Source organism: Artibeus jamaicensis, unplaced genomic scaffold, assembly GCF_021234435.1.
Source record: "Artibeus jamaicensis isolate MK-2021 breed Jamaican fruit bat unplaced genomic scaffold, CSHL_Jam_final contig_1085, whole genome shotgun sequence".
NCBI lineage: Eukaryota > Metazoa > Chordata > Mammalia > Chiroptera > Phyllostomidae > Artibeus > Artibeus jamaicensis.
In genome coordinates, this window is record NW_026521214.1 from 937,624 (window position 1) to 961,513 (window position 23,890).

Genomic DNA, 23,890 nt, shown 5'->3' on the forward strand with positions numbered 1-23,890 from the left:
TGCTCTAACCAACTGAGTTACTTGGCCAGCACCAGCAGGGTTTTTGTTTTGTTTTGTTTTGTTTTTTTAATCATTTTTTAAATTTTCTAATTACTCTTGACATACTCTATTATGTGATTAAGATGTGATTAGACATTATATAACTTGCAAAGGGATCACTCTGATAAATCTAGTACCCGTCTGACACCATACGTGGTTGTTACAATGTTCGTGGAAGTTTTAAGAAAGAACACAGCAGAGGAAGCCCAGAGGTGTGATTCTACTTCTGGACCTCATCACTCGTGGTACTTCTCCTTACTCTCCGCTACGGGAAGGTCGACTTCTTAAGGAAAAGGGGAGATGAGGACCCAGAAGTGAGAATGGTCAGGGAGGGCAGTTCTATCACTCCAAACCCACGGATGAGAGAGGAGGATGGAGAGTGAGGCCTTGGGGGAGAAGCGTCTTCAGGGAGAGGCTAGGTTTAGGTGAGAACTGGCGAGGGTGTTCGGAGAATCCCAGGACGCAGCCGGGTTTGTTTCTGTCTGACAGAGTCCCCAGAGCGAAGCGTAACTGGGTCAAAGCGCATGTACTTGTGCATTTTCGTAGCTACTGCTAGACTACCTTCCAGGGACTCTTGGCAGCTCTCAAGGGGCTGTTTCCCCACGCTCTTTCAGTGCTGGATGGTATCCTTTTCAGTTTTTGTCAGTCTGATGAAATTTTAGAAGTTCTCATTTTAATTTGCATCTCCACTGGCAGTGGCAGTGTTTGGCTTTGGTTTGCAGTCAGTTGAATTCAAACAGCTAATGCAAACACTCATTTTAAGCTATTCCAGATAGGGAAGATTACAGACATAAGAGTGAGAGGGTTGGCTTATCAGCCTCTGTTTTTAAAAAAATAATGCAAGTATTCCATGACTGGTTAGAGAGGAGATTGAGCTTTTGTCTAAGTTATTGTGTAAATTGCCTATCATTTTTTGTTTTCTGTTGGATTATTTGACACTTTCTTATCAAATTTTAGGAGTTCTTTATATGTTTGTATTTAAAATTTTTTTTAATGTTTATTGATTTTAAAGAGAGAAGGATGAGGGTTGGGGGGAGAGAGACATCAATTAGTTGCCTCCCAAAAGCTCCCAACTGGGACTTGAACCCCTGACCTAGAGATGTGCTCTTCCTGGGAATTGAACCCCCAACCTGTTGGTGTACGATGATGCTATGACCAACTGAGCCACACTGGCCAGGATGTGTTTATATTTTTTTTAAGAGAATTTTTTAATTTTTATTTATTGACGAAAGGGGAAAAAATGGTCAATTTGTTTATTCCACTTATTTTTGCATTCATTGGTTGATTCTTGTATGTGTCCTGATCAGGGATCCAACTTAAAATCTTGGCATATTGGGACAGTGCTCTAACCAACTGAGCTACTGAGCCAGGACCCTATATATTTTTTTACATGTTTTTAGAAAGAAGTATTGGTGACGTGTAGCAAATGTATCAGTTTCACTCATTGTTATCTGTCTATTCAGATTCTCTTGATTCTTTCTGATTCAGTTTTGGAACATTGTATATTTCTAGGAATTTAACCATTTTGTCCAAATTTTCCAGTTTATTGGCATGTGTGTGTTCATATTTTCTTAACAATCCTCTGTATTTCTTTGATGTCAGTGGTTAATTGTCTTGTCTCATTTCTGGTCCTCTTTTTTTCTTGATGAGTCTGGTTAAAGGTTTGTCAGTCTTTATCTTTCCTAAGAACCAGCCCTTGGATTCATCAATCTTGGGATTTTTTTTTTTTTTTTTTTAGATTCTACTTCATTTATTTATGCTCTGATCTTATTTCCTTCTACTCAGTTTAGTCTTTGTTGTTCTTTTTCAAGCTTCTTTAAATGTAAAGTTACATTATTTCAGATTTTCCGTGCTTTTTGAGTTGGTCCTGTCATACTCTGACTTTCTCCTAGGACCGCTTCCCCGTGTCCCACGGTTTTGGATTGCTGTGTGCTCGTCTTCATTTGTGTCAAGGTATCTTGATTTCTTCTTTGATCTCATTGTTGACCCATTTATTGTTTAATACCATGTCATTTAACTTCCATGTCTTTGTGTATTTTTCAGTTTTCTTCTTGTGATTGATTTCTAGTTTCATACCATTGTGATCAGAGAAAATGCTTGATGCGATTTCAGCCTTCTTAAATTTATTGAGACTTGTTTTGTGTCCCAACATGTGGTCTGTCCTAGCAGATATTCCATGTGCACTTGAAAAGAATGCATATTCTGCTGCTTTGGGTTGAAATGATCTGTAGGTACCAATTAAATCCATGTGATACAGTCTATCATTTAAGGCTTTCATCTTCTTGTCGATTTGTCTGGGCGATCTATCCATTCAAATCCCCTGCTGTGCCTGTATTTTTGTTAGTCTCTCCCTTTATGTCCATCAAGAATTGCTTTACGTATTTAGGTTCTCCCACACTGGGTGCAAAAATCTTTACTCAGTTTGCATTCTCTTGTTGGATCCTTCCCTTCATCATTACATCGTGTCTGTCTTGGTCTCTTACTATAGCCTTGGTTGTAAAGTCTATTTCATCAGTTATAAGTGTTGCCACCCCAGCTTTATTTTTTCATTTCATTTGCATGAAATCTTTTTCTATCCCTTTACTTTAGTCTGTGTGTATCTTTTCATTCTGAGGTGGGTCTCTTTGAAGGTATATTGGGTCTTGTTTTCTTTTTTTTTTTCTGCTACCCTGTATCTTTTGATTGGAGCATTTAAGCCATTTACATTTTAAGTGGTTACTAATAGATATGTGTTAATTGCCATTTTATTTTTTAAACTATGTTCGTAATTGTTGTCTCCTTCCTCCCTCCCTCCCTCTCCCCCTTCCTCCCTCCCTCCCCTCTTTCCTCCCTCCCTCTCCCCCTCCCTCCCTCCCTCCCCCTCCCTCTCCCCCTCCCTCCCTCCCTCTCCCCCTTCCTCTCTCCCTCCCTCTCCCCCTCCCTCCCTCCCTCTCCCCCTTCCTCTCTCCCTCCCTCTCCCCCTTCCTTCCTTCCTCCCTCCCTCCCTCCCTCCTCTGCCATTATCAGCCACTCCCCATTCTTTCATTCTAACCACTGGCAACCACTACTTTTTATTCTATGGTTTGGCATTTCTTATCAAAGGAATCATATACTATACTATATAGCCTTTTGTGTTTTGCTTCTTTCACTTAGCACAGTATTTTCAATGTTCATCTGTGTTGTAGCCCATATTAGTACTTCATTCCTGTTTGTGGTTGAATAATATTCTGTCATGTGGATAAAACCACAATTATGTCTATGCATTCATCAGCTAATGGCCATTTGGATTGTTTCCATGGTTTGACTGTTATTAATTTGGCTATGAATAATTTTTTAAGATTTCATTTGTTTTTAGAAGGAAGGGAGCAAGAGAGAGAAACATCCATCAGTTGCCTCTCACATGCCCCCAGCTGGGGACCTGGCCCGCAGCCCAGAGAATCGAACCAGTGACCTTTTGGTTCATAGGCTGGCACTTAGTCCACTGACCCAGACCAATCTGGGCATGTTTTCCCAGTAACATCTACTGAAAAGATTATTTTCTATCAAATGACCTTGGAACCATTGTTACAAGTTGTCTCGCTCTAACCGAGGGTTTGTGTCTGCACTCACTGCTCCACCTCGGTCTGTGGCTGTCCTCCTACTAGCCTCGTGCTCTCTGACAGTTGCAGCTGTGGAGTAATTGCAAAGTCAGGAAGCACAGAGTCCTCCAGCTTTGTGCTTCTACAGAATAGTTTTGGCTGTTCTGCATCCTTTGGATTTCCAAGTGAATTTCAGGGTCCCCTTGTAAATTTCCACAAGGAGGCAGCTGGCATATTGCTAGAGACTGTTTACTCTGGGTCACCACGGGGTCTGTGGTCATCTTAATACTAAATGTTCCTATCCATGAACATAGGAAGTCTTTCCATTTTTGTAAGTCATCTTTTGTTTCTCTGTGTTTTGTATTTTGTGTTTTTTTGTATACAAGTCTCTCGCACTTCTTTTGTTAAATTTATTCCTACATATTTTCTTTTGGATGATAATGTAAAGGAAATGTTTTTTAATTTAGATTCAGATTGTTCATTGTTAGTGTGTAGACATATATAACTGACTTCTGTATATTGACCCTGGATTCTTCAACCTTGTTCAACTCATTCAGTTTTTTTTGTAGATTAACTATTTTCTCTGTGCAAGATCATGTCATCTATGAGTAGATTATTTTTAATCTGATTTCCCTTTTCTTTTTTTGCATAAATGTTCTATTATTATGTGGAGTAGAAGTGGCAAGAACAAACACCCTTAACTTTTCCTGATCTTAGGGGGAAAACATTCAGTTTTTCTCCATTATTATGTTAGCTGTGTTTTAGATGCCCTTTTTCAGGGTGGAGAAGGTCGCTTGTGTTCTGAGTTTAAATATTTATTATGAAAGAGTACCCTGGGTTTTTTAAGGGATTAAGTGAGGCAGCGCATGTAAAGTGCTTTATACAAACTACCACTCTACCAGTTCACATATCCCCTTATAGTTCTCTTTATTTTCCTGGGGAACATTTAATAAAGTTGGAATTGAGAATTTGTAAAAATGTTGCTGTCTTTTTTTTTTAATTGGAGGTTAGCAGATAAGAAATACCAAGTGTTCTAAAATATACTTGAAGAATTGCAAGTCCTTTTCAAAAAGGATATATAGAAAAGATTTTACATGCAGAGAATTTGTCTGATATTATTCAATGTACAGAATTAAACTTGTGGTTTGGTAATTAAAAGTGTTGACAATTAAAATTTGTAGTTTTCTTACTTAAAAATTCAAATTTAGCTTGCAGGTTCAGTAATGTCTTTAAACATGCTTTCCACCAGCTTAGTATAATACATTACGTTTCATTAGCCTTTTCCTAGCCCTTTCACATATAAAATGATGGCTTTCTTTCTCTTTTGTCTTTTTCTTTTTTAAACATTTCCTTTTTTTAAAAAATACTGTATTTATTTATTTTTTAAGATTTTATTTCTATATTTTTAGAGAGGGATGGAGAAAAAGGGAGAGGAACATCAGTGTGCAGTTGCCTCTTGCTTGCCCCCAAACCGGGGACCTGGTCTGCCACCCAGGCATGTGCCCTGACTAGGAAGCAAACCAGCAACCCTTTGGTTCCTAGGCTGGCGGTCAGTCCACCTAGCCACACTGGCGAGGGCTCTTTCTTTATTTACTAACACAGATTCCTTTATAAAGATACATGTTCCCTCACCTGTTAAGTTACACTGAATTATAGTTTGTATAGTAAAGGCCAGATAAACATTTGATGCTTTCAATGACTAGTTTTTAAACAATGAGTTGGTTTCCTAGCGTCCTCCATAACTAACCAGTTAAGTTCTTAGAATCTCGAATATTGCTGTGATCGCTTGAACTCACACACATTTCATGGGTGTGTTGGAACTCGTTGCTGCGGTTCTCACTGACCCTCAGACCGGCAGTCATGGTTTTCTCTAGGTCAGTTCCCCATGACCTTGTTCGTTTGTTTGTTTTCAAACACTCTAATATTTACACAGTTTATTCTTCCTGATACAGAACAGATTTGTCTTTCGAATCTGTAAGAGCCTCCTATTATCCCTCCCAGGGGTTTTGCTTGCGTTCATGGCGCCAGTGGACTCTCACGTTGCTTTCGCTTCTGACGTGATGTCAGACTCGTCCTGTGCGTTTTCCCCTGAGCTCTGGAGTCAGCGTGGCTCCATGAAGCCTCACTTCTTTTTTATGAGAAATGGTATTTATTGACCTAATTAAAAATTACAGTTTTTAATTAAATTTCTTGGGGTAACACTGGTTGCTAAGATCACATAGGTTTCAAGTGTACATTTCTGCGGTACATGATCTGTATCATTGCTTTGTGTGCCCACCACTCTGTTTGTTTGTTGAGAGAGGGGAAGCAGGGGAGAGAGAGAGAGACAGAAACACTGATGTGCCAGACATAGATCATTGGGTTGCCTCTCACATGCCCCCTACTGGGGGACCTGGTCTGCATCCCAGGCATGTGCCCTGACTGGGAATCGAACAGGCAACCCTTTGGTTGGCAGTCCATGCTCAAGCCACTGAACCACACCAGCCAGGGTGCCGCAACTCTTTATGAGTTATCTGAGCTAAACTGATTTGTTTGGTGTATGGAGAAGTTGCTGTGACTGATCGAACATGTCAAAAGTGATTTGTGAAGTTTCTATTGACATTTTGACCAAATAATTCTTTGCTGTAGGGCAGTGTATAGGTCTTATACATTGGAAGATGTTTAGCAGCATCCCTGGCTCTGCCCACTGGAAGCCAATAGCGGGAAATAGCCAATGTACTCAAGATATTCAAATCAATAAAGTTATTGGTGAAAATGAAAAATGTGTCTTCTATTTCATGGAAAATAAAACTAAATGGACTTTTTGGCCAACCCAGTAAATAGTGTACTTTCTTAAAAGACCTCCTGCTGTGTGAAGTTGTGAACTTAACTTTTCTTTTTAGCTGAAGACAGGACCTTTCCAAACATTTAAAACAGCAATTTTTAAACCAGTGCGCCACAAGAATTTTTAAATCGTGCAACACCTGACTGTTCAGTCAGGGTCACAGCCTGCTTTCCCTTAGATTGGCCAGTTGAAAAACAGCCATGGCCAGCACAACAGTAGCCATCTGGTGTGAGTGACTCAAAATTACACATTTTTTTCTCAGATCAGTAAAAATAAAATTTTTGGTATACCTAGAATTTTAGTAATTCTGTGCTTCCTGGACTTACGTGCCTGTTTCCTTAACCAAATTAGGAAAGTTTTCTTTCCATAATTATTTTTTAAAATAGATTTCCAATTTTTTGTTGTCACTCTTGTCTTTCTGGCACTCCTAGGATGCAAATGTTGGAATTCTTGAAGTTGTCCTAGAGGCTGCTTACACTATCCTCAGGGGTTTTTTGGATTCTTTTTTCTTCTTGTTGTTCTGATTGGTTGTTGTTTGCTTCCTTATGTTCCAAATCATTGCTTTGATTCTCAGCTTCATCCACTCTATTGTTATTTCCCTGTAAATTGTTCTTTATTTTACCTAGTGTATCCTTCATTTCTGACTGCATCTTTTTGTGCTTTTTGTGCTGCTGATGTCCTCACTAAGTTCCTTGAGCATCCTTATAACCAGTGTTTTGAACTCTGCATCTGATAGCTTGCTTATCTCCATTTTGTTTAGTTCTTTTTCTGGAGTTTTCATCTTTCATTTGAGCCATGTTTCTTTGTCTCCTCATTCTGGCAGCCTCCCTGGGTTTGTTTCTATGTCTTAGGTAGACCTGCTTTGACTCCATGTCTTGGTAGCATGGCCTAATGTAGTAGGTGTCCTGTAGGGTCCAGTGGCACAGGCTCCCCTATCACCCAGGCTGGGTACTCGAGATGCACCTTTTTTGTGTGGGCTGAGTACTTCCTCCTCTTGTAGTTGAACCTTGGTTTCTGTTGGCAGATCAATGGGAGGGATTTACCCAAACCAGTCAGCTGCAAGGACTGATTGTGACCACTGACCACCAACCCCCACTCTCCTTGGAGGATCAGCTGTGCAGGGGCAGGGTAGAGGCACTCCAACATGGTCTGTAGTTGTCCACTGGCTGTGCTGGCCCTGGGGTTTCCTGGGTGGTGCAGGCCAAGGTCAGCCCCGACCTGTGTTCTGTCTTAAGGCCACCCTGCCTGAGCTGTAAGCCAGTCTGAGGTGGCTGCTACTTGTGCTGGGCTTGGAGATTCCCAGGAAAAGTTAAGCTGTGCATCTAGGCTGGCTGCTGCTAGTGCTGGGCCTGGGGCTCACTGAAGCCAGCTGTTGCTTGTTTGAGAGGATTTAGGAAGCTATGAAGCAAGAGCCCAGACCAGCCATTCATTTGGGAAAGGAGCTCAGGTGGGCCTGTAAGTTGGGTGGGGCAGCGTCTCTGGGGCTCTCCAGGGTGGGTCAGTGTTAGCCAGGTTGATGGAGTCTCAGATGTGGCACCAGTCTACTGGCTCTGTGTGTGGAGGGTTTAGAAAAGGGGCAGTGGCCTCTGCTTGCCCTAATACACTTCAGTTTCTCTCCCTATACCCACTGATGCCTTTCAAGCTGTTACCCCAGTGCTGGAGCTCAGAGGGAGTGAGTCTTGAGTAGGGGAGACTGTGTGTGGGTTATTTAGGAGGAACTGCTTTGGGCTCCAGCAGTTTCGTCCACCGACTGAATCCCCCCTGGTTTTTGCAGCCAGAAGTTTTGGGGTCTTCTCTTCCTGGCACTGGAATCCTGGACTGGGGGTCCTTGCTCCCAAGACATCCCTCCTGAATTTTTACCCATCACACCTGGGCGTGGGACCAGTCTGGTCCATGTCTGCACCCCTCCAACAGTCTGAATGGATGTAGTTTCTTTAATTCTGTAGTTATCAGACTTTTGTTCAACTCGATTTCTGATGGTTCTTTGTGACAATTCTATATTTTAGTTGTAATTCTGATGTGGTAAGCCCTGGCTTCCTATGCCACCGTCTTGACCAAGAGTCCTTTAAAATTTTCTTTTTTTAAAAAATATTTTATTTATTTATCTTTGGAGGGGAAGGGAAGGAGAGAAGGATAGAAACATCAATGCATGGTTGCCTCCCATGAGTCCCCTGCTGGGAACTGGCCCAAAACCCAGGCATGTGCCCTGACTGGGAATCGAACCGTGATCGTGTGGTTCGCAGGCCCGCGCTCGATCCACTGAGCTACACCAGCCAGGGCTGAAATTTTCCTTTTTTTTTTAAATTAATTTTATTGATTATGTCATTACAGTTCTATTCCCCCCTTCATTCCCCTCCACCCTACCCCACCATTCCCCCCCTTTAGTTTATGACCACATGTCTCAGGTTCTTTAGATTCTATATTTCCCACACTATTCTTGCCCTCCCCATCTATTTTCTACCTACCATCTATGCTACTTATTTTCTGTACCTTCTCCTCCTCCCACTCCCCTGTTGCTAACCCTCCATGAGATCTTTATTTCTGCGGTTCCACTCCTGATCTAGCTGTCCTCTTAGTTTGCTTTTGTTTTAGGTGTGGTTGTTAATAACTGTGAGTTGGCTGTCCTTTTACTATACATGTTTTTTTATCTTCTTTTTCTTAGATAAGTCCCTTTAACATTTCATATAATGAGAACTTGGTGATGATGAACTCCTTGAATTTGATCTTATCTGAGAAGCACTTTATCTGCCCTTCCATTCTAAATGAAAGCTTTGCTGAATAGAGCTATCATGGTTGTAGGTCTTTGGATTTCATGACTTGGAATACTTCTTTCCAGCCCCTTCTTGCCTGTAAGGTCTCCTTTGAGAAATCAGCTGACAGTCTGATGGGAACTCCTTTGTAGGTGACTGTCCCCTTAGGTCTTGCTGCTTCTAGGATTCTCTCCTTCATTTTCATCTTGGCTAATGTAATGATGATGTACCTTGGTGTGTTCCTTCTTGGGTCCAACTTCTTTGGGACTCTCTGAGCTTCCTGGATTTCCTGGAAGTCTATTTCCTTTGCTAGATTGGGGAAGTTCTCCTTTATTATTTGTTCAAATAAGTTTTCCACTGGTGACTGTTCCTCTCCTCCTTCTGGTACCCCTATAATTCGGATGTTGGAACATTTAAAGATGTTCTGGAGGTTCCTAAGCCTCTTCTCATTTTTTTTGAATTCTCGTTTCTTCATATTTTTCTTTTTGGTCATTTATTTCTTCCTTCTGGTCCACTCCCTTGATTTGAGTCCCAGTTTCCTTTCCATCACTATTGCTTTCCTGTGCATTTCCCTTCATTTCAATTAGTTTAAAGTTCATATGTCCCTAATGTTCCATATGTTCTAATTTGTGACTAAAATCAACCAGTTCTGTGGGCATCCTGATCACCAGTGTTGTGAACTATGCATCTGAAAGTTTGGCTGTTTCTTCGTTGCTTAGAGTTATTGGCTCTAGGGCTTTGAGTTCTTCTTGAGCCATGTTTTGGTCTGTTCGAGCTGGTTAAGTATGAGGAGGGGAGCCTTAGATGGTTCACCAGGGAGGGGCCGCCCAGGTCGCTGGGTTGTGACGGTGTATGTGGGGGCGGGGTCAGAGACGGGCAGTGGGGTTCCCCTGTGCTGCTTCCTGCTGCTGGGGCCTGTGTGGTCTGTCTCACTGCTTGTTCCTTTTCCTGGTTTATCTGCACGCGAATGTGTGACCTCAGTCAGCCAGCCACCTTGCACCCTCACTGGGTCTGCCTGTCGCAACCCCACACCTGGGATCTGCCAACTGCCACCTGTGCACCTGTGTTGGTCTGGCCGAGTTTTCCTGTGCAACTCTGCTCCGCCAGCCTCTGGCTCCGCCCCTCTTACCAGTCTGGCTGAAGGGTTTGTTGTGTCGAACTTCAGTATAGTTCAATTTTCTGTGTTTTGCTGTGTTTTTTGTTACTAAAACTTTGTTGTCTTTAAACTTGGTTGTGTGAGAAGGCACAATGTTTCCACCTACGCCTCCATCTTGGTGGAAGTCTGAAATATTCTTTATTGAAAATCTATTGAAAACTTTTGTTTTCTAATGTGAATGAACCAAATAATAACACAACACAATGTGGCAGTGGAAACAGCCTGGACTTCAGAGGTGGTTGTTGTAGGTTTCAGTCTCATTCTACCACTTACTATTCTGGACAGAGATATTCTTACACAAGGTGCAAAGCCTCCCGAATCCTTGGCTTTCTTAGTTGTGAGCATAAATGCTGTATTATTTACTGTGTCTGTTACATAGTGATGGGTAGTTAATGAATGAGAGCTGCTAGTATTTGATTTGGTAAATCAGTAATTAAATGTGAATAGTAAAGATCTGAGTCTAAGAGTTTTAATTACAGGTCAGAGCCCAGGTGTGATTTCTTTCCTTCCTGAAGGGACTTCAGCTTTCATTTCCCTGGCACTACCAGAGAGGGCGCGCTGCTGACTGCATTAGGCAAAGCTGCCTTTGTGGCAGGAGAGAACAGAAATCCTTGGTTTTGCCAGCTGTCCCTCTGGGAGTGACTGAAAACAAGTAAAAATGTGCGTTCTCAACAGGCTGGAGTCCACAGAGCAACTAGAACGTAGGGAGTGCTCAGACCTCAGCCGAGACTTCACACCAGACTCCTGCAGTGCTGGTGTGAACCGATGAGGCCTGGGAAGACAAGCGCTCCTAGTGAAGCAGTCTGGTGATCCCTCTGCTCACCCATCCCTGTCCCAAGAGTCGACTGAGACATCCGGTTACAGCACCGTATTGTCTGTCATGCTGTCCATGAACCGTACTCTAGCAAAGGAGATCAATGGTGGGTGGTCACGTGGTTTGACATCTTCATCTCTAAGTTGGGAGAGGAGGAAAGGAGACCAAGGCTGGAGGAAGAGAAGGCCATGGAGACAGACGTTCATGCACTTCCTCCAGTTCCCCCCCTGTGCATCTCACCCGTTCAAGGTCGATTGGGGTTCGGGGCACTTTTTCCCCTAAAGGTAAGTACTGCCCACTGACAATGCTGCCAGTTGCCCTTTGTGTAAATTGCTGTAACTAAGGCAGTATTACCTGACTCCTTGGGAGAGCAGTTCAGGGGAGAGGAGAGGTCACGTCATCGTGGAGCAGGCAGTATTTCTCAGTGAGACTGTGCTGGACGCACTTGCCTGGAAGGAGGCAGACCCCGCTGTTTTGCCTGATGCCATCTCAGAGGACTTCAGTGCAGCAGCCCTGGCTGTAAGGAGAGCTGCGGATCAGGTAGCCGCCATCGAGCACTCGCTGTGTGCACCTGAATTGGCACGGGTGCTCCCATGGCACCCCTTTTCAGGGTGGCGGTACTCTGAATTGATAATGGGCATGTTGGCACATCTCAGCATCATTGAGGAACATGTGGTGCGGATGAACAGCATCGTTCTGGACACCAAACAGGAAGGCTTGAGCAATGGTGAAAAGAGCAAGAGTTAAACACACACTGGGGTTGGTGTGAGGCAGGGCAGACTCATCTATTCAGACATCTTTGTGCCGCATGCTGAGGCGCTGCACTGGTCCTGGAGGTGTGGGGTGAACAGACCCTCTTGGAAGAGATGTCCTTTTAGAAGAGGCTGATGGCCTGGAGAAATGCATTTGGGAGGAGCGTGAAACCAGCACTGGGGCACCGAAGCAAACATCTCACAAACATCTCGTCTTGCCTGTTCTGCGACTCTTCCCTCGTACTGATGAGCTCAGTGTGTGACTGCTGAGGATAGTGGGCAGTGACATGAGGGCAGCATCTCCAGCCAGAGTGCTATGTCCTTTCCGAACAAAGTCAGCATCGCAAAACCCGTCGGCACTAACGTGGGGCTGGGTATTAAGACACGTAGCTTCTAACTTCCATCCAAACCAGCCCTATCCACTGTAAACTGGAATAGTCTTCTGAAGTACATTTTGTCACTATGTATCAGGAACTTTAAAAATATGTGTATTCCTTGGCCGATAATTTTAACTGAATCCTGAGGAGGATAATCCTATATGTAGAGAAATGTTATAAACAGAAATGTTCATCAAAGTGGCATTTTAATACAGGAAAATAAGCAGTTGTAACATTTATATACACACATTATTTTAGCTGACTGGAATGTTATATAGCCAGTAGATGCTTATAAAAACCGTTGCAGAAACGAGTACTCGATATACCAAGAGTGCTTAAACTGTACGTATCCAGGAGAGAGGAGCCTCCCAGAGAAAATGAAGCTCCCCACACCTTCACTGTGGAGGGGGGCTCCCATGCCAGGCCAGAAAACACCGGAGGTCCCACGGAGATCAAAAAGCAGAGGTGAATGGAATCTTACAGCGCTTACAGTCTAGAAAGGAGAAGCTGAGCCTAATATCCATTTCCCCTTATAGTTAAAAAAGAAAAAAAAAAAAGGTTTGGAGCCCTGACTAGTGTAAATCAGTGGGTTTGGCATCACCCCACAGATCTTTGCAAACCGACAGGTCTCGGGTTCCATTCCCAGTCAGGGCATGTGCCTAGTAGGTCCCCAGTGGGGGGCACATGAGGCAACGGATCCATGTTTCTCTCCCTCTCTCTAAAAGTAAATAAAATGTTTCCTAAAAAATCAAAGTTAAACTTCCGGCCAAGATGGAGGTATAGGTGGAAACACTGTGCCTCCCCGCACAACCAAGTATAAAGACAACAAAATTTTAGTAAAAAAAACGCAATCAAAACACAGAAAATTGAACTATATGGAAGTCCGATAACAACGAATCATTCACCCAGACTGGTAAACCAGGCAAAGGAGTGAGCAGTGAGACGGACCACGCAGGCCCCAGCGGCGGGAAGCAGCAAAGGGGACCGCCATTGCTCCTCTTTGACCCCGCCCCCACATACAGTGTCACAACCCAGCAACTGAGTTGCGCCTCATAAGTAACAGGCACAAAGAGATCAAAACATTATGGCTCAAGAACTCAAAGCCCCAGAGCCAATAACTCTAAGCAACGAAGAAATAGCCAAACTTTCAGATGCATAGTTCAAAACACTGGTGATCAGGATGCTCACAGAACTGGCTGGTTTTACTAACAAATTAGAGGAACAAATGAAGGCTAAACTAATTGAAATGAAGGGAAATGCACAGGAAAGCAATAGTGATGGAAAGGAAACTGGGACTCAAATCAAGGGAGTGAAATAAAGGAAGAAATAAATGACCAAAAAGAAAAATATGAAGAAACAAGAATTCAAAAAAATGAGAAGAGGCTTAAGAACCTTCAGGACATCTTTAAACGTTCCAACATCCGAATTATAGGGGTACCAGAAGGGGAAGAGGAACAGCCACCAGTGGAAAACTTATTTGAACAAATAATAAAGGAGAACTTCCCCAATCTAGCAAAGGAAATAGACTTCCAGGAAATCCAGGAAGCTCAGAGAGTCCCAAAGAAGTTGGACCCAAGGAGGAACACACCAAGGCACATCATCATTACATTAGCCAAGATGAAAATGAAGGCAAGAATCCTAGAAGCAGCAAGACCTAAGGGGACAGTCACGTACAAAGGAGCTCCCATCAGACTGTCAGCTGATTTCTCAAAAGAGACCTTACCAGGTAAGAAGGAGCTGGAAAGAAGTATTCCAGGTCATGAAATTTAAAGACCTACATCCAAGATTGCTCTATCCAGCAAAGCTTTCATTTAGAATGGAAGGGCAGATAAAGTGCTTCTCAGATAAGATCAAATTCAAGGAGTTCATCATCACCAAGCCCTTATTATATGAAATATTAAAGGGACTTATCTAAGAAAAAGAAGATAAAAAAACATGTATAGTAAAAGGACAGCCAACTCACAGTTATTAACAACCACACCTAAAACAAAAGCAAACTAAGAGGACAGCTAGATCAGGAGCAGAACCATAGAAGATCACATGGAGGGTTAGCAACCGGGGAGTAGGAGGAGGAGAAAGGGGGAGAAGGTACAGAGAATAAGTAGCATAGACGGTAGGTAGAAAGTAGGTGGGAAGGCAAGAATAGTATGGGAAATATAGCCCTGGCTGGTGTAGCTCAGTGGATTGAGTGCGGGCCTGGGAACCAAGCAACCACGGTTCGATTCCCAGTCAGGGCACATGCCTGAGTTGCAGGCCAGTTCTCTCCCTCTCTCCTTCCTTTCCCCTCTAAAGATAAATAAATAAAATCTTTAAAAAAAAAAAAAAAAAAAAAGAATAGTATGGGAAATATAGAATCTAAAGAACTTAAGACATGTGGACATAAACTAAAGGGGGGAATGGTGGGGGGGTATGCAGTGGGGAGGGGAATGAAGGGGAGGAATAGGACAACTGTAATGGCATAATCAATAAAATATATTTTTTTAGAACAAAGTTAAAAAAGGAATGTTGGAAAGGAGGTTGAATCAACAACCTAAATCCTTTTCTTGGACTTTCCTTGGATTGCAGGGAGCCGGAAAAGACACACTGAGGTGTGAACTAGTTGTCCTGGGCTGGCCAGAAAGTCTGTCTGGTGTTTTCTGTGAAATAGAAGACACATTCTTCATTTTTCACTGGTAACATTGATTTGGGTCTTCTGCACGTGGCAGCATCTTCCCCGTAGTACAGTGTGAGTTGTCCTCAGTGTCTTGGCCTGATCGCCCTTTGCATCTGGTCTGCCCGACTGGAGCTCCATCCGGTGAGAACTCTGCAGCAGGAACCTCGCAGACCACTTCACACGCTTGATCAGTCCCAGCACCTCCACACGCTGCGCAAATCTTTTTGTGTTTTTACCTTTCTTGAAATAAGAAAGCATAATATGCCAAGAATGTTGCTTATTGTCTTCCATTAATATTAAAATAGCTGCACAAAAATTGCTCAATTTTGTTAAGTTTTTGCACATGGATATGACAGTGGTCAGAGCACAATCTAACAAAGTTGTTTCGGGTGATGCTGAAGCCCACCTAGCCCTGCCAGAACCATCGGTGGGAGAAGACAGATGAAATCTTGGCCGACCCTGTTTGAGATCACAAGGAAACCTCCCCCTTCTCTGCCCTTTCTCTAGTATTCAAACTTTCTTTACCTAGTTTACACTAGGTTTTTTAAAAAACACAAAAATTAAAGAAAACCTGGGTAGCCAACCCTATCAGAGTTAAGAGTACAGCTGTTTTGGATGTGAGGTCAATCAGGCTGCAACATCTGTCACCCCTCTGATGCCAGGGTTGATTCGGCTGATTGGGCCGGCTAGGCAGATGTCCCCTTCTTCCCTCACCTATCCATGCGCATCCCGGTCGAAGCTCAATCAAAGAGGACGGCCTTCAGTTAGGGGTACAGAGCAGCTGCGCTCCCCTGCTAGAACCTCTGAACAAGCTCTCAAGAGTACAGCTGTTGGAGACAGTGCCTGATGGGCCGCGATTTCCGTTTGACCATTTGAATGGATCACTGGCCATCCTGCGGGCCAGCATTGAGGTCGGGCCTCCGGTGCCCACTCAGTGCCTTCAGCCTTATGACATAATCATGCACTCATCTCAGCCCCGTCTTTTACAGCACTTTCCTTAACCAGAAACAGAGTTTTCCCACAGAGATAAGCAAAGTTATTTCAGTGGGTTTTCTCATTCCATTTGCTCAAGCCAATGAGTCCGTCTTCATATTTCTCTTCCACCCCTGTGTATTTAAATTGCCGTCTGATCCTGTTGGCCCTGCCTTCAGAGTGCACCCCAGATCTATGCTGGTCTTCCCGCTTCACTGCTCCCGCCCTGTTCCCAACCACCACTCTTTTCTCTTTTTTCTTTCCTACAGTCTCCTTGCTGGTGTCTTGCTCTTTTTCATGCTAATTCCTCGCAAAGGAACCAGAGTGACTTAAAAAAAAGAAAGAAAGAAAAGAAAACCTCATGGTCATGATAACTGTCATAGCAGCAAAGATAAAAATAAGGTTAAAAAAAGGTCAAATAAAATTGAGACTTGCACCTCCCCCCCCCAAAAAAAAACCCAAATTCACAATGGTGTCACTTCCTGTCCCCCAGGAGGAAATTTGCCTGGGCCTGGGCTGCACATTCAGAGAACTTGATTAAACCGTTCAGGGCGGGGTTCTGGGTGGACAGCGGCAGGTTCCCTGCAGGCAGTAGGTTTTTCTCCCTGCCCACTTCTCAGACCTTGTCCAGCAGCGTGCCAGGCTTGTCTCAGAAGTAGTTCCCCTCCCTTGATTTTTTTTGTTTACTTTTTAAATAAACTCTTTATGTTATAATAGATTCAGATTTATAGGAAAGCTGCAGAAGTAGTGCACAGACTCCCTATGTACCCTACAGCCAGTCTTACTAACATTCTGCGTTTTTAGTTCAGTGCATTTGCCGCAGTTCATGAGCCAATATCGATGTGTTAATATTAACTGAGGTCCATGCTTTGTTCAGATTTCCTTTGTGTCGTCTAGTGGCCTTCCTCTGTTCTGGGACACCACGTCCCATTTAGTGGTCAAGGCTCCTCAGGCTCCCTTGTTCCCGCCAGCCTGGGCAGCTTTGGGGGTGCCAGTCAGGTGTTTCATAGAAGGCCCTGTGGTTGGGTTTTGTGCATCGTTTTTCCCGTGGTTAGGCCAGGTGATGGCTTCAGGGAGGAGGACCACAGAGGTGAAGTGCTTTTACCTCCGCCTGAAGAAGGGCCCTGCCGTCAGTGTGATTTGTGCCTGTGGTGTTGATTGATTGCTTGGCTGAGCTAGTTCGCCAGGTCTCCGCACTGTCAAGTCGCACCAGTGTGGCCCACGGGTGTTTCTTTGTGCTCCAATTATAATTCACCACTGCTCTGTTCCTGTGGGCAGTTCTGGCGCTACAAGGTTCTCCACACTTGTCTCGTCTGGTTCCTGCCCCAGCCCTAGAAGTGGCCACTTCTCCCAGGAACCTGGTTCCTTGTTTTGGACAGTGGTATTACAAACCGAGGTGTGGGCATTACGTTTATTTGCTGCAGGTCCATGTTGTTTTATAAGCCCTCTCAGCTGGCAGCAAGGACCTAACGTGTGTTACTAAGCTCACTAGTTCTGTATGTAACCATTTATTTTAAGCTTAACGTGTTAATCGAGATGTCTCCAGCCCTAACCCATCACCACATGCATCATTCTAGCCTCTCGTGGGTTACCTGTAACTTTCCACAGTGAGAAAACTGGCCGCTCTCTGCTTACTCAATCACTCAGTTCCCATAGTTGGATAGATGGATGACTGATAGAGTAGCTTACAGGTTAACCCATCGGAAACAAACTCACAGCTAGAGAACAGTGCTTCTTTGGCTTGCACTCTTGCGAACCCCACACATTTCCCAGGTTACTCAGGCCAGCAACCCTACCAGCACCAGCACCTTCAGTGCGGTTCCCTCATATATTTGTAATACAATTAGGTTCTTTCGTAATGGTCTGCCTGGGATCATATGAATTTCTGAAAGGTTTAAAAAATCTATAGACTTTAAGGTTCACTCTGCTATAAAGTTCAGTGGGTTTTAACAGAGGCATGGTGCTGTATATCCATTTATCTAGTGTGCTTGCGTCTTTGTCCTTCTGTCTCAAACGCTCTCCCTGCATGTTTTCTAGTGTCCAGACCTGTGTCTTTCATCATCTCGGCCTCTGCTGAAACATTTTCTCCTCGGAGAGGCCTTCCTTGAGCACCCAGTTCAAAGGAATCCCTTAGCCTCCGACTGTGTTCATGTGTCTGCTCCTGGGTGTGTGGTTTATTTGGTCGGTCTCTCCCCAGTAGGACGCAAACTGAATGAGCGCAGGGACTGTATCTCTATCCCAGATATGCGGGATACCGGGTCAGCGAGCGTTTACCGACGTGTTCCCAGTGTGTGTTTGGAACACTCCTCAGCAGCAACTGGAAGCAGGCTTGTTCGGTCAGGCTCCCAGCTCACCCTGACTCACGACTCACACAAGGGTTTTGCTTTCCAATTTGGTTAAGTATTTCAGTATATTGAAGATGTGCAATTACCCTGATATCTCCTACAGTGTTTATAACCTCTTTTTAAAAAAGTTTTCTTTTAGCCCTGCCTGGTGTGGCTCAGTGGATTCAGCACTGGCCTGCAAACCAAAGCGTCACTGGTTCAATTCCGAGTCAGGACGCATGGCTGGGTTGTGGGCCAGTTCCCCAGTAGGGGGCGTGCGAGAGGCAGCTGTTGGATGTATCTTTCCCTCGCTTTCTCCCTTCCTTTTACTCTCTCTAAAAATAAATAAGTAAAAGTCTTAAAAAAAAAAAAAAGGATGGTAGCTGTGGAGATGGAAATGTGGTTACAGATGTACTACAAAAAAGGTCAGAACTTGATCACTGCTGAAGTGTGGAATTGGAGGGATGGCACTCAGAGCTGAGGCTGAGACCTCAGGTGTCGTCTTAGCCTGTGTATTCGGGGAGGTGGCTGTGTGTTAACACACAGTGATTTTAATGATACGCTTGAGGTACTGACGCCACAGTTGGTGGAAATATTGAATAGGCTGTCGGAGTGCTCCTAAACTTCAGAAGAGATGGTGGGTCGAGGAATTAAGTGAGGGCTCGTCTGAGTAGAGAGGGTGGCTGAAGGCTGAGGAGTAAATGAGATCGCCGGGGACAGAGGCGGAGAGAGTCAGAAACCAGGGACAGTCCTTCGGGAACTTCCTGGGTTGGTGGGGACGCCCGAAGAGCCAGAGAAGGAGCTTGGGTCAGATACAAAGTGAAAGCTGAGAACAGTCCAAGGAGAAGAGTGGAGAAGATACTTATTGTAGGGAAGCACCTGAATTGCAGACTTTTTAATGAAAAGTTATGCACAGTTCATATTCTAAGGTACAGGATGTCCAAGCTTTCGTGTCTCTGGGCTGCACTGGAAGAAGAGTTGTGTTGGGCAATACGTTAAATACACAAACACTAATGAAAACTGATGAGCAAAGACAAGGTTTAAAGTAAATTTATGATTTTGTGTTGGGCTGCATTGATAGCCATCCTGGGCTGCATGCGGCCTTGGGTCAGACACCCCAAGGTCGACGCAAGTCAAAGTCACTCTGTTTTTGCAGGAAACCAGCATTGTTATATCATTATGTATTATAAACAGAACAGTTGCTTAGCATTGAAGAATATTTTGCTGGACCTGGAGGTTGAAGAAATCTATAATTTTAAACATGAATTTGAGAGAATATTAATTTTAATCAGCCTTTTTTAAAAGACTTTATTTATCTTTAGAGGGGAAGGGAAGGAGAGGGAGAGAAATATCAATGTGTGGTTGCCTCTCATGTGTCCCCCACTGGGAACTGGCCTGAAACCCAGGCATGTGCCCTGACTCGGAATCGAACCGTGATCCCTTAGCTCACAGGCCCGAGCTCAGCCCACTGAGCTACACCAGCCAGGGCTTAATCAGCCTTGAAGTTTTAAAAGAGAAGGAATTTTAGAAAGACAAGGGCTTTTCGTGTTTTTGTTCTGTGGGATGACCTCTTCTGGGACTGGGTGGAGGAGCTCTGGACAGCGAGGCTTTGCTGCACTTGGCCCTTCTCAGTGTCATTCCCAGGGGTCCTCGTGAGCACTCCGAGAGGGTAAAGCACCTGCAGGGCACCGCCGGCTTCTCCCCGAGTGACCCTCTGTGTCTGTCCTTTGCAGGACCTGACGGGCATCGAGTCCATGGACCAGTGCCGCCGCGCCCTGGAGCAGCACAGCTGGAACATCGAGGTGAGGCGGGGCGCTCGGCGCGTTCCCTCCAGGTCTGGTGCGGCTCCCAGACCTGCGTTTTCTCCTGGGGTCTCTTCTCCCAGTGGGTTCATTTTTAAGATTTACAGCTAAGTCTATAAAAATGAAAACATGAGAAAGGTGAAGGTTTATGACCAGAATTCATGCAATAAAATCATGGAAAAGGTAAGGACCAAATTCCTCAATATAGTGCCGCTCTCTGTTGTGTTTTGTGGTTTTTTTTTACATGGCTCTTTAAGGAAACTTATGTATATGTGTGCACGCACACACACACACACACATTTCGTCTTAACCAGATACCTTAATGTAAACCTTTTCTTAAACATATTTTTTAGTGTGTTTGTATTTTCTAGGTAACTGTGTCATCTGAAACACGGCGATTTTTTCCCCAGCATATGGATCTTTTCTTTTATTTGAATATTGACTGACCAGATCTTCAGAGCAATGTCAGTCAGTAAGGATGATAACAAACATCTTATCTTCACTGTAACGTCTTGTGTGTCTCATTGTCACTGTGACGGAGGTTGTTCTGAGGGAGACCCACTGGAGAGCAAGCGTCACGGGGGCAGAGGCCTCCTTTTCTGGGTTTACTCACTGGCGTACATTCTGCGTCTAAATTAGCTGATACTAGTACCTTGGAAGCGCCCAGTAAATATCTGTGCGCTGTTCGTTCATCGGTGGCATATCAGTAGTTTATATTAAGAGTGGATGTTGAATTTTACCAAACACCCTTTGATCTCTATTGAAATTACTGTTTCAGTTATGGTATGTTGCTTGAATAGGGTGCTAGATTTATGGAAATATATAAATTCCTAAGTGACATTTAGTTATTTGAGTAGTCATTAGTGGTTTGAGCAATTAAATTTTAGTCTCTGGCATCATATCAGTGAATGAGACTGAATCCTTTCTCACGTGGAACTGAACCCTAGATCTGAACCCTAGATCGTTTCAGTTTGTAACAAATGCTGTGAGTAAGATGGTGTAAGACGTGTAGCAGGGTCTGGGAAGTTATTTTAAATAGGGTAGTCAATTACAGGACTTCATGAGGAGGTTATATTTGAGCTGATGCTTAAATGCAAAACTTTGGGGTGAAATAAGTTGCAGGCAGAGGAAATGATGTTGCTCTGTCCGATACTTTCCTGTTAGATTTTCATTTCAGGCATATGCTGGCTTTATAAAGTGACTTGGTAAAATGAGCTGAGATGTGTAAATAGCATAGATATGGAAGAAAGCATTCGAACACTCGTTTCTGCCTTTTGCTTTTTCATGTTCCCTCATCGTTCCTAATCTGTTTCCTCCATCTTCTTGATAAGCTTTCATAGAAAATACTTTCCTTTTGGAGGTTTCCAAGGTCTTTAGGATCGACTGTACATCGTAGCCTGTCTCTTCCTGCCTGCTCTGTCACCCCTCCTCTGTGTTTTAATGGTCATTTTACTTTTTTTGAAGAACTCTTGCTGGAGACTGGTTTATTTTTTTTGTTGTTTATTTGGGTTTTTTTTTAATGGAAAAAACCTCATATTTATCAGTTCCTTTTTTGTATTTTTACTTATTAAAATCTATCTTTAATATATTTTCATGTTTTTGTATGTTTATGTTCTTTTTTTAGCTTCTTGATTTTTTACAACTTGGTTAATTATTCTCTTTCTTACATTTAAGACTGAATTTTTATCATGATTTCTTTATTTTTAAAATTTTATTTTTGTAATTGTTGTTCAAGTAGTTTCCTGTCTTTTACTCCCATCCCTGAAAGTACATTTTAAAAGTCGACTTTTGCTCTGGCTGCGTGGCGTGGTTGGTTGGCGTGCCATCCCGTGCACCAGAGCATTGTGGGTATGATCCCTGGTTAGGGTGCATATGGGAAACAACCAACTGATGTTGCTCGTGTCGATTTTTTTTTTTAGGATTTTATTTATTTTTAGACAGGGGAAAGATGAGACAGAGGGAAACATCAATGTGTGGGTACCTCTCACATGCCCCCTACTGGGGACCTGGCCTGCAACCCAGGCATGTGCCCTGACTGGGACTTGAACCAGCGACCCTTTGGTTTACAGGCTGGTGCTCAGTCCACTGAGTCACACCAGCCAGGGCAAGATACAACTTTTCTTAAATACCTCTTGTACATGGAGTCAGAGAGTATCTGTCCTTTTGTGTCTGCTTTATTTCACTTGGCATACTGTTTTCAAGATGTATCAAAAAACATAAGTAAAAGATTTATTCATGTCCTAGTATGTATTAGTACTTCATATCTTTTTATTGCCAAGTAATATTCCCTCGTATGAATATATCTGTGTTCTTTCCTCAGTGGATAGACATTTATTTGATTGTTCCCCCTTTAGGTGATTATCAACAGTGTTGCAGTGAGTGTCATGTTGCAAGTTTCTGTGCTGGCATTTTGCTTCACAGAAACATATGCTTTCATTTCTTGTGGGTACGTAGCTAGTGTGGGAGTTATGGTAACTGTTTAAGCTTTTGAAGAACTGCCAGACGGTTTCCGAAGAGGCCACACTAGTTTACATTCCTAACAGTAGTGCATGAGGATTCCAGTTTTTTCACAGCCTCACCAGTATTTGTGGAGGGTGTTAAAGTATATTTTCTGAGTTGGATTTGCATTTTTCTGATGGCTGACAATGTAGAGCATCTTTTCATGTTGCTTGTTGGTCATTTGTTTATTTTCTTTGCAGAAATGACTGTTCTGGTTCTTCTCCCATTTTAAAATTGGGTCGTCTTTGATGATCAGTTGTGAGAGTTCTTTATGTATTCTAGACACCAGACCCATATCAGATTCACGATCTGTAAATACTTTCTCCCATTTTCTGGGTTATTTTTTGACTGTCTTGACAGTGTCCTTCGGTGCGTGACAGTGTTTGTCTCTGAGGTCCAGTTTGCTTCTCCCTCTGTTGGCTCTCTTTTTGGGGCGACATCTAAGAAAACATCGCCTAGTCAAAGGTCATGAAGATCGTCACTTATATTTTCTTTTAAGAGTTTAGTGTCTGCCCTTATATTTATTTAGGTCTTTGATATATTTTGAGTTAATTTCTTACGCAGTCATACTTTGGTACTGGTCAACTTAAGAATTCGTCAACCCTGTACGGGTTACATTTTGACAAGAAAAATAGGTTCCAGCACTCGGTGCCCCTCTCGAGATGAAACAGGCCCACGTGCCAGTCCCACACAGCTCGCGGACAGTTCGGTGCTTGTCGTTTTGGGCACTCGTTGTGAGCTCCAGAACGAATTAATGCAAGTACCGAGGTACCGCTGTAGTGCCATTTAGGGCTTCAACTTGATTCCTTTTCCTGTGGATATACATTTGTCCCAGTACCATTTATCAGAAGACTTTTTTCACCACTGGATTGTTCCTTAATACTCGAAAACAAACTGTAGGACTACTTGGAGTTAGCCACACTGTAAGTTTAAAGCCAAGGTCAGAGGGCACAGAAGTCCTCCAAAAGACCACCCTCACTCAGATGGCATCTGCAAGTTCAGGGAGCCCCCCAGCCCTCTCGGGTTGGTGACTCTCTAGAAGAGCTCAGCGAAAGCTGTCACACTTGCAGTTACAGTTCATTACAGGGAACAGATGTGGCTTAGAGTCGGCTAAAGAGACACATGGCAGAGCCTTGACTTCTAAACACAGTCTTTTGCTCCTCTCTCATGGCATGAGGACACGTTACCCTTCTGGCACAAATGTGTGAAGTGCTCATTGAGTGCTGGCAGGCAGGGAAGCTCACCTCGGCTCCAGTGTCCGGAGTTTGCATTGGGGTGCGATTACATCGGCATCACTGATTTGCTCGGGTGCCTGTGTGATTTGGCTCTGGGTCCAGGTTGCCTGGTACTGCATATCCAAAGTCTCCACCC

At 43.6% G+C, this 23,890-nt stretch overlaps 1 protein-coding gene across 4 annotated transcripts in view; it reads left to right on the top strand.

The window, feature by feature from the left end:
* The window catches only part of FAF2 (Fas associated factor family member 2), a 49,712-nt gene that overhangs the window by 11,599 nt on the left and 14,223 nt on the right, over positions 1–23,890 (top strand). For all 4 annotated transcript variants that reach the window (XM_053663413.1, XM_037164010.2, XM_037164011.2 and 1 more), the window contains exon 2: positions 19,952–20,020. In XM_053663413.1, coding sequence (XP_053519388.1) covers positions 19,952–20,020 — 69 coding nt within the window. The remainder of the gene's footprint in view (positions 1–19,951; positions 20,021–23,890) is intronic.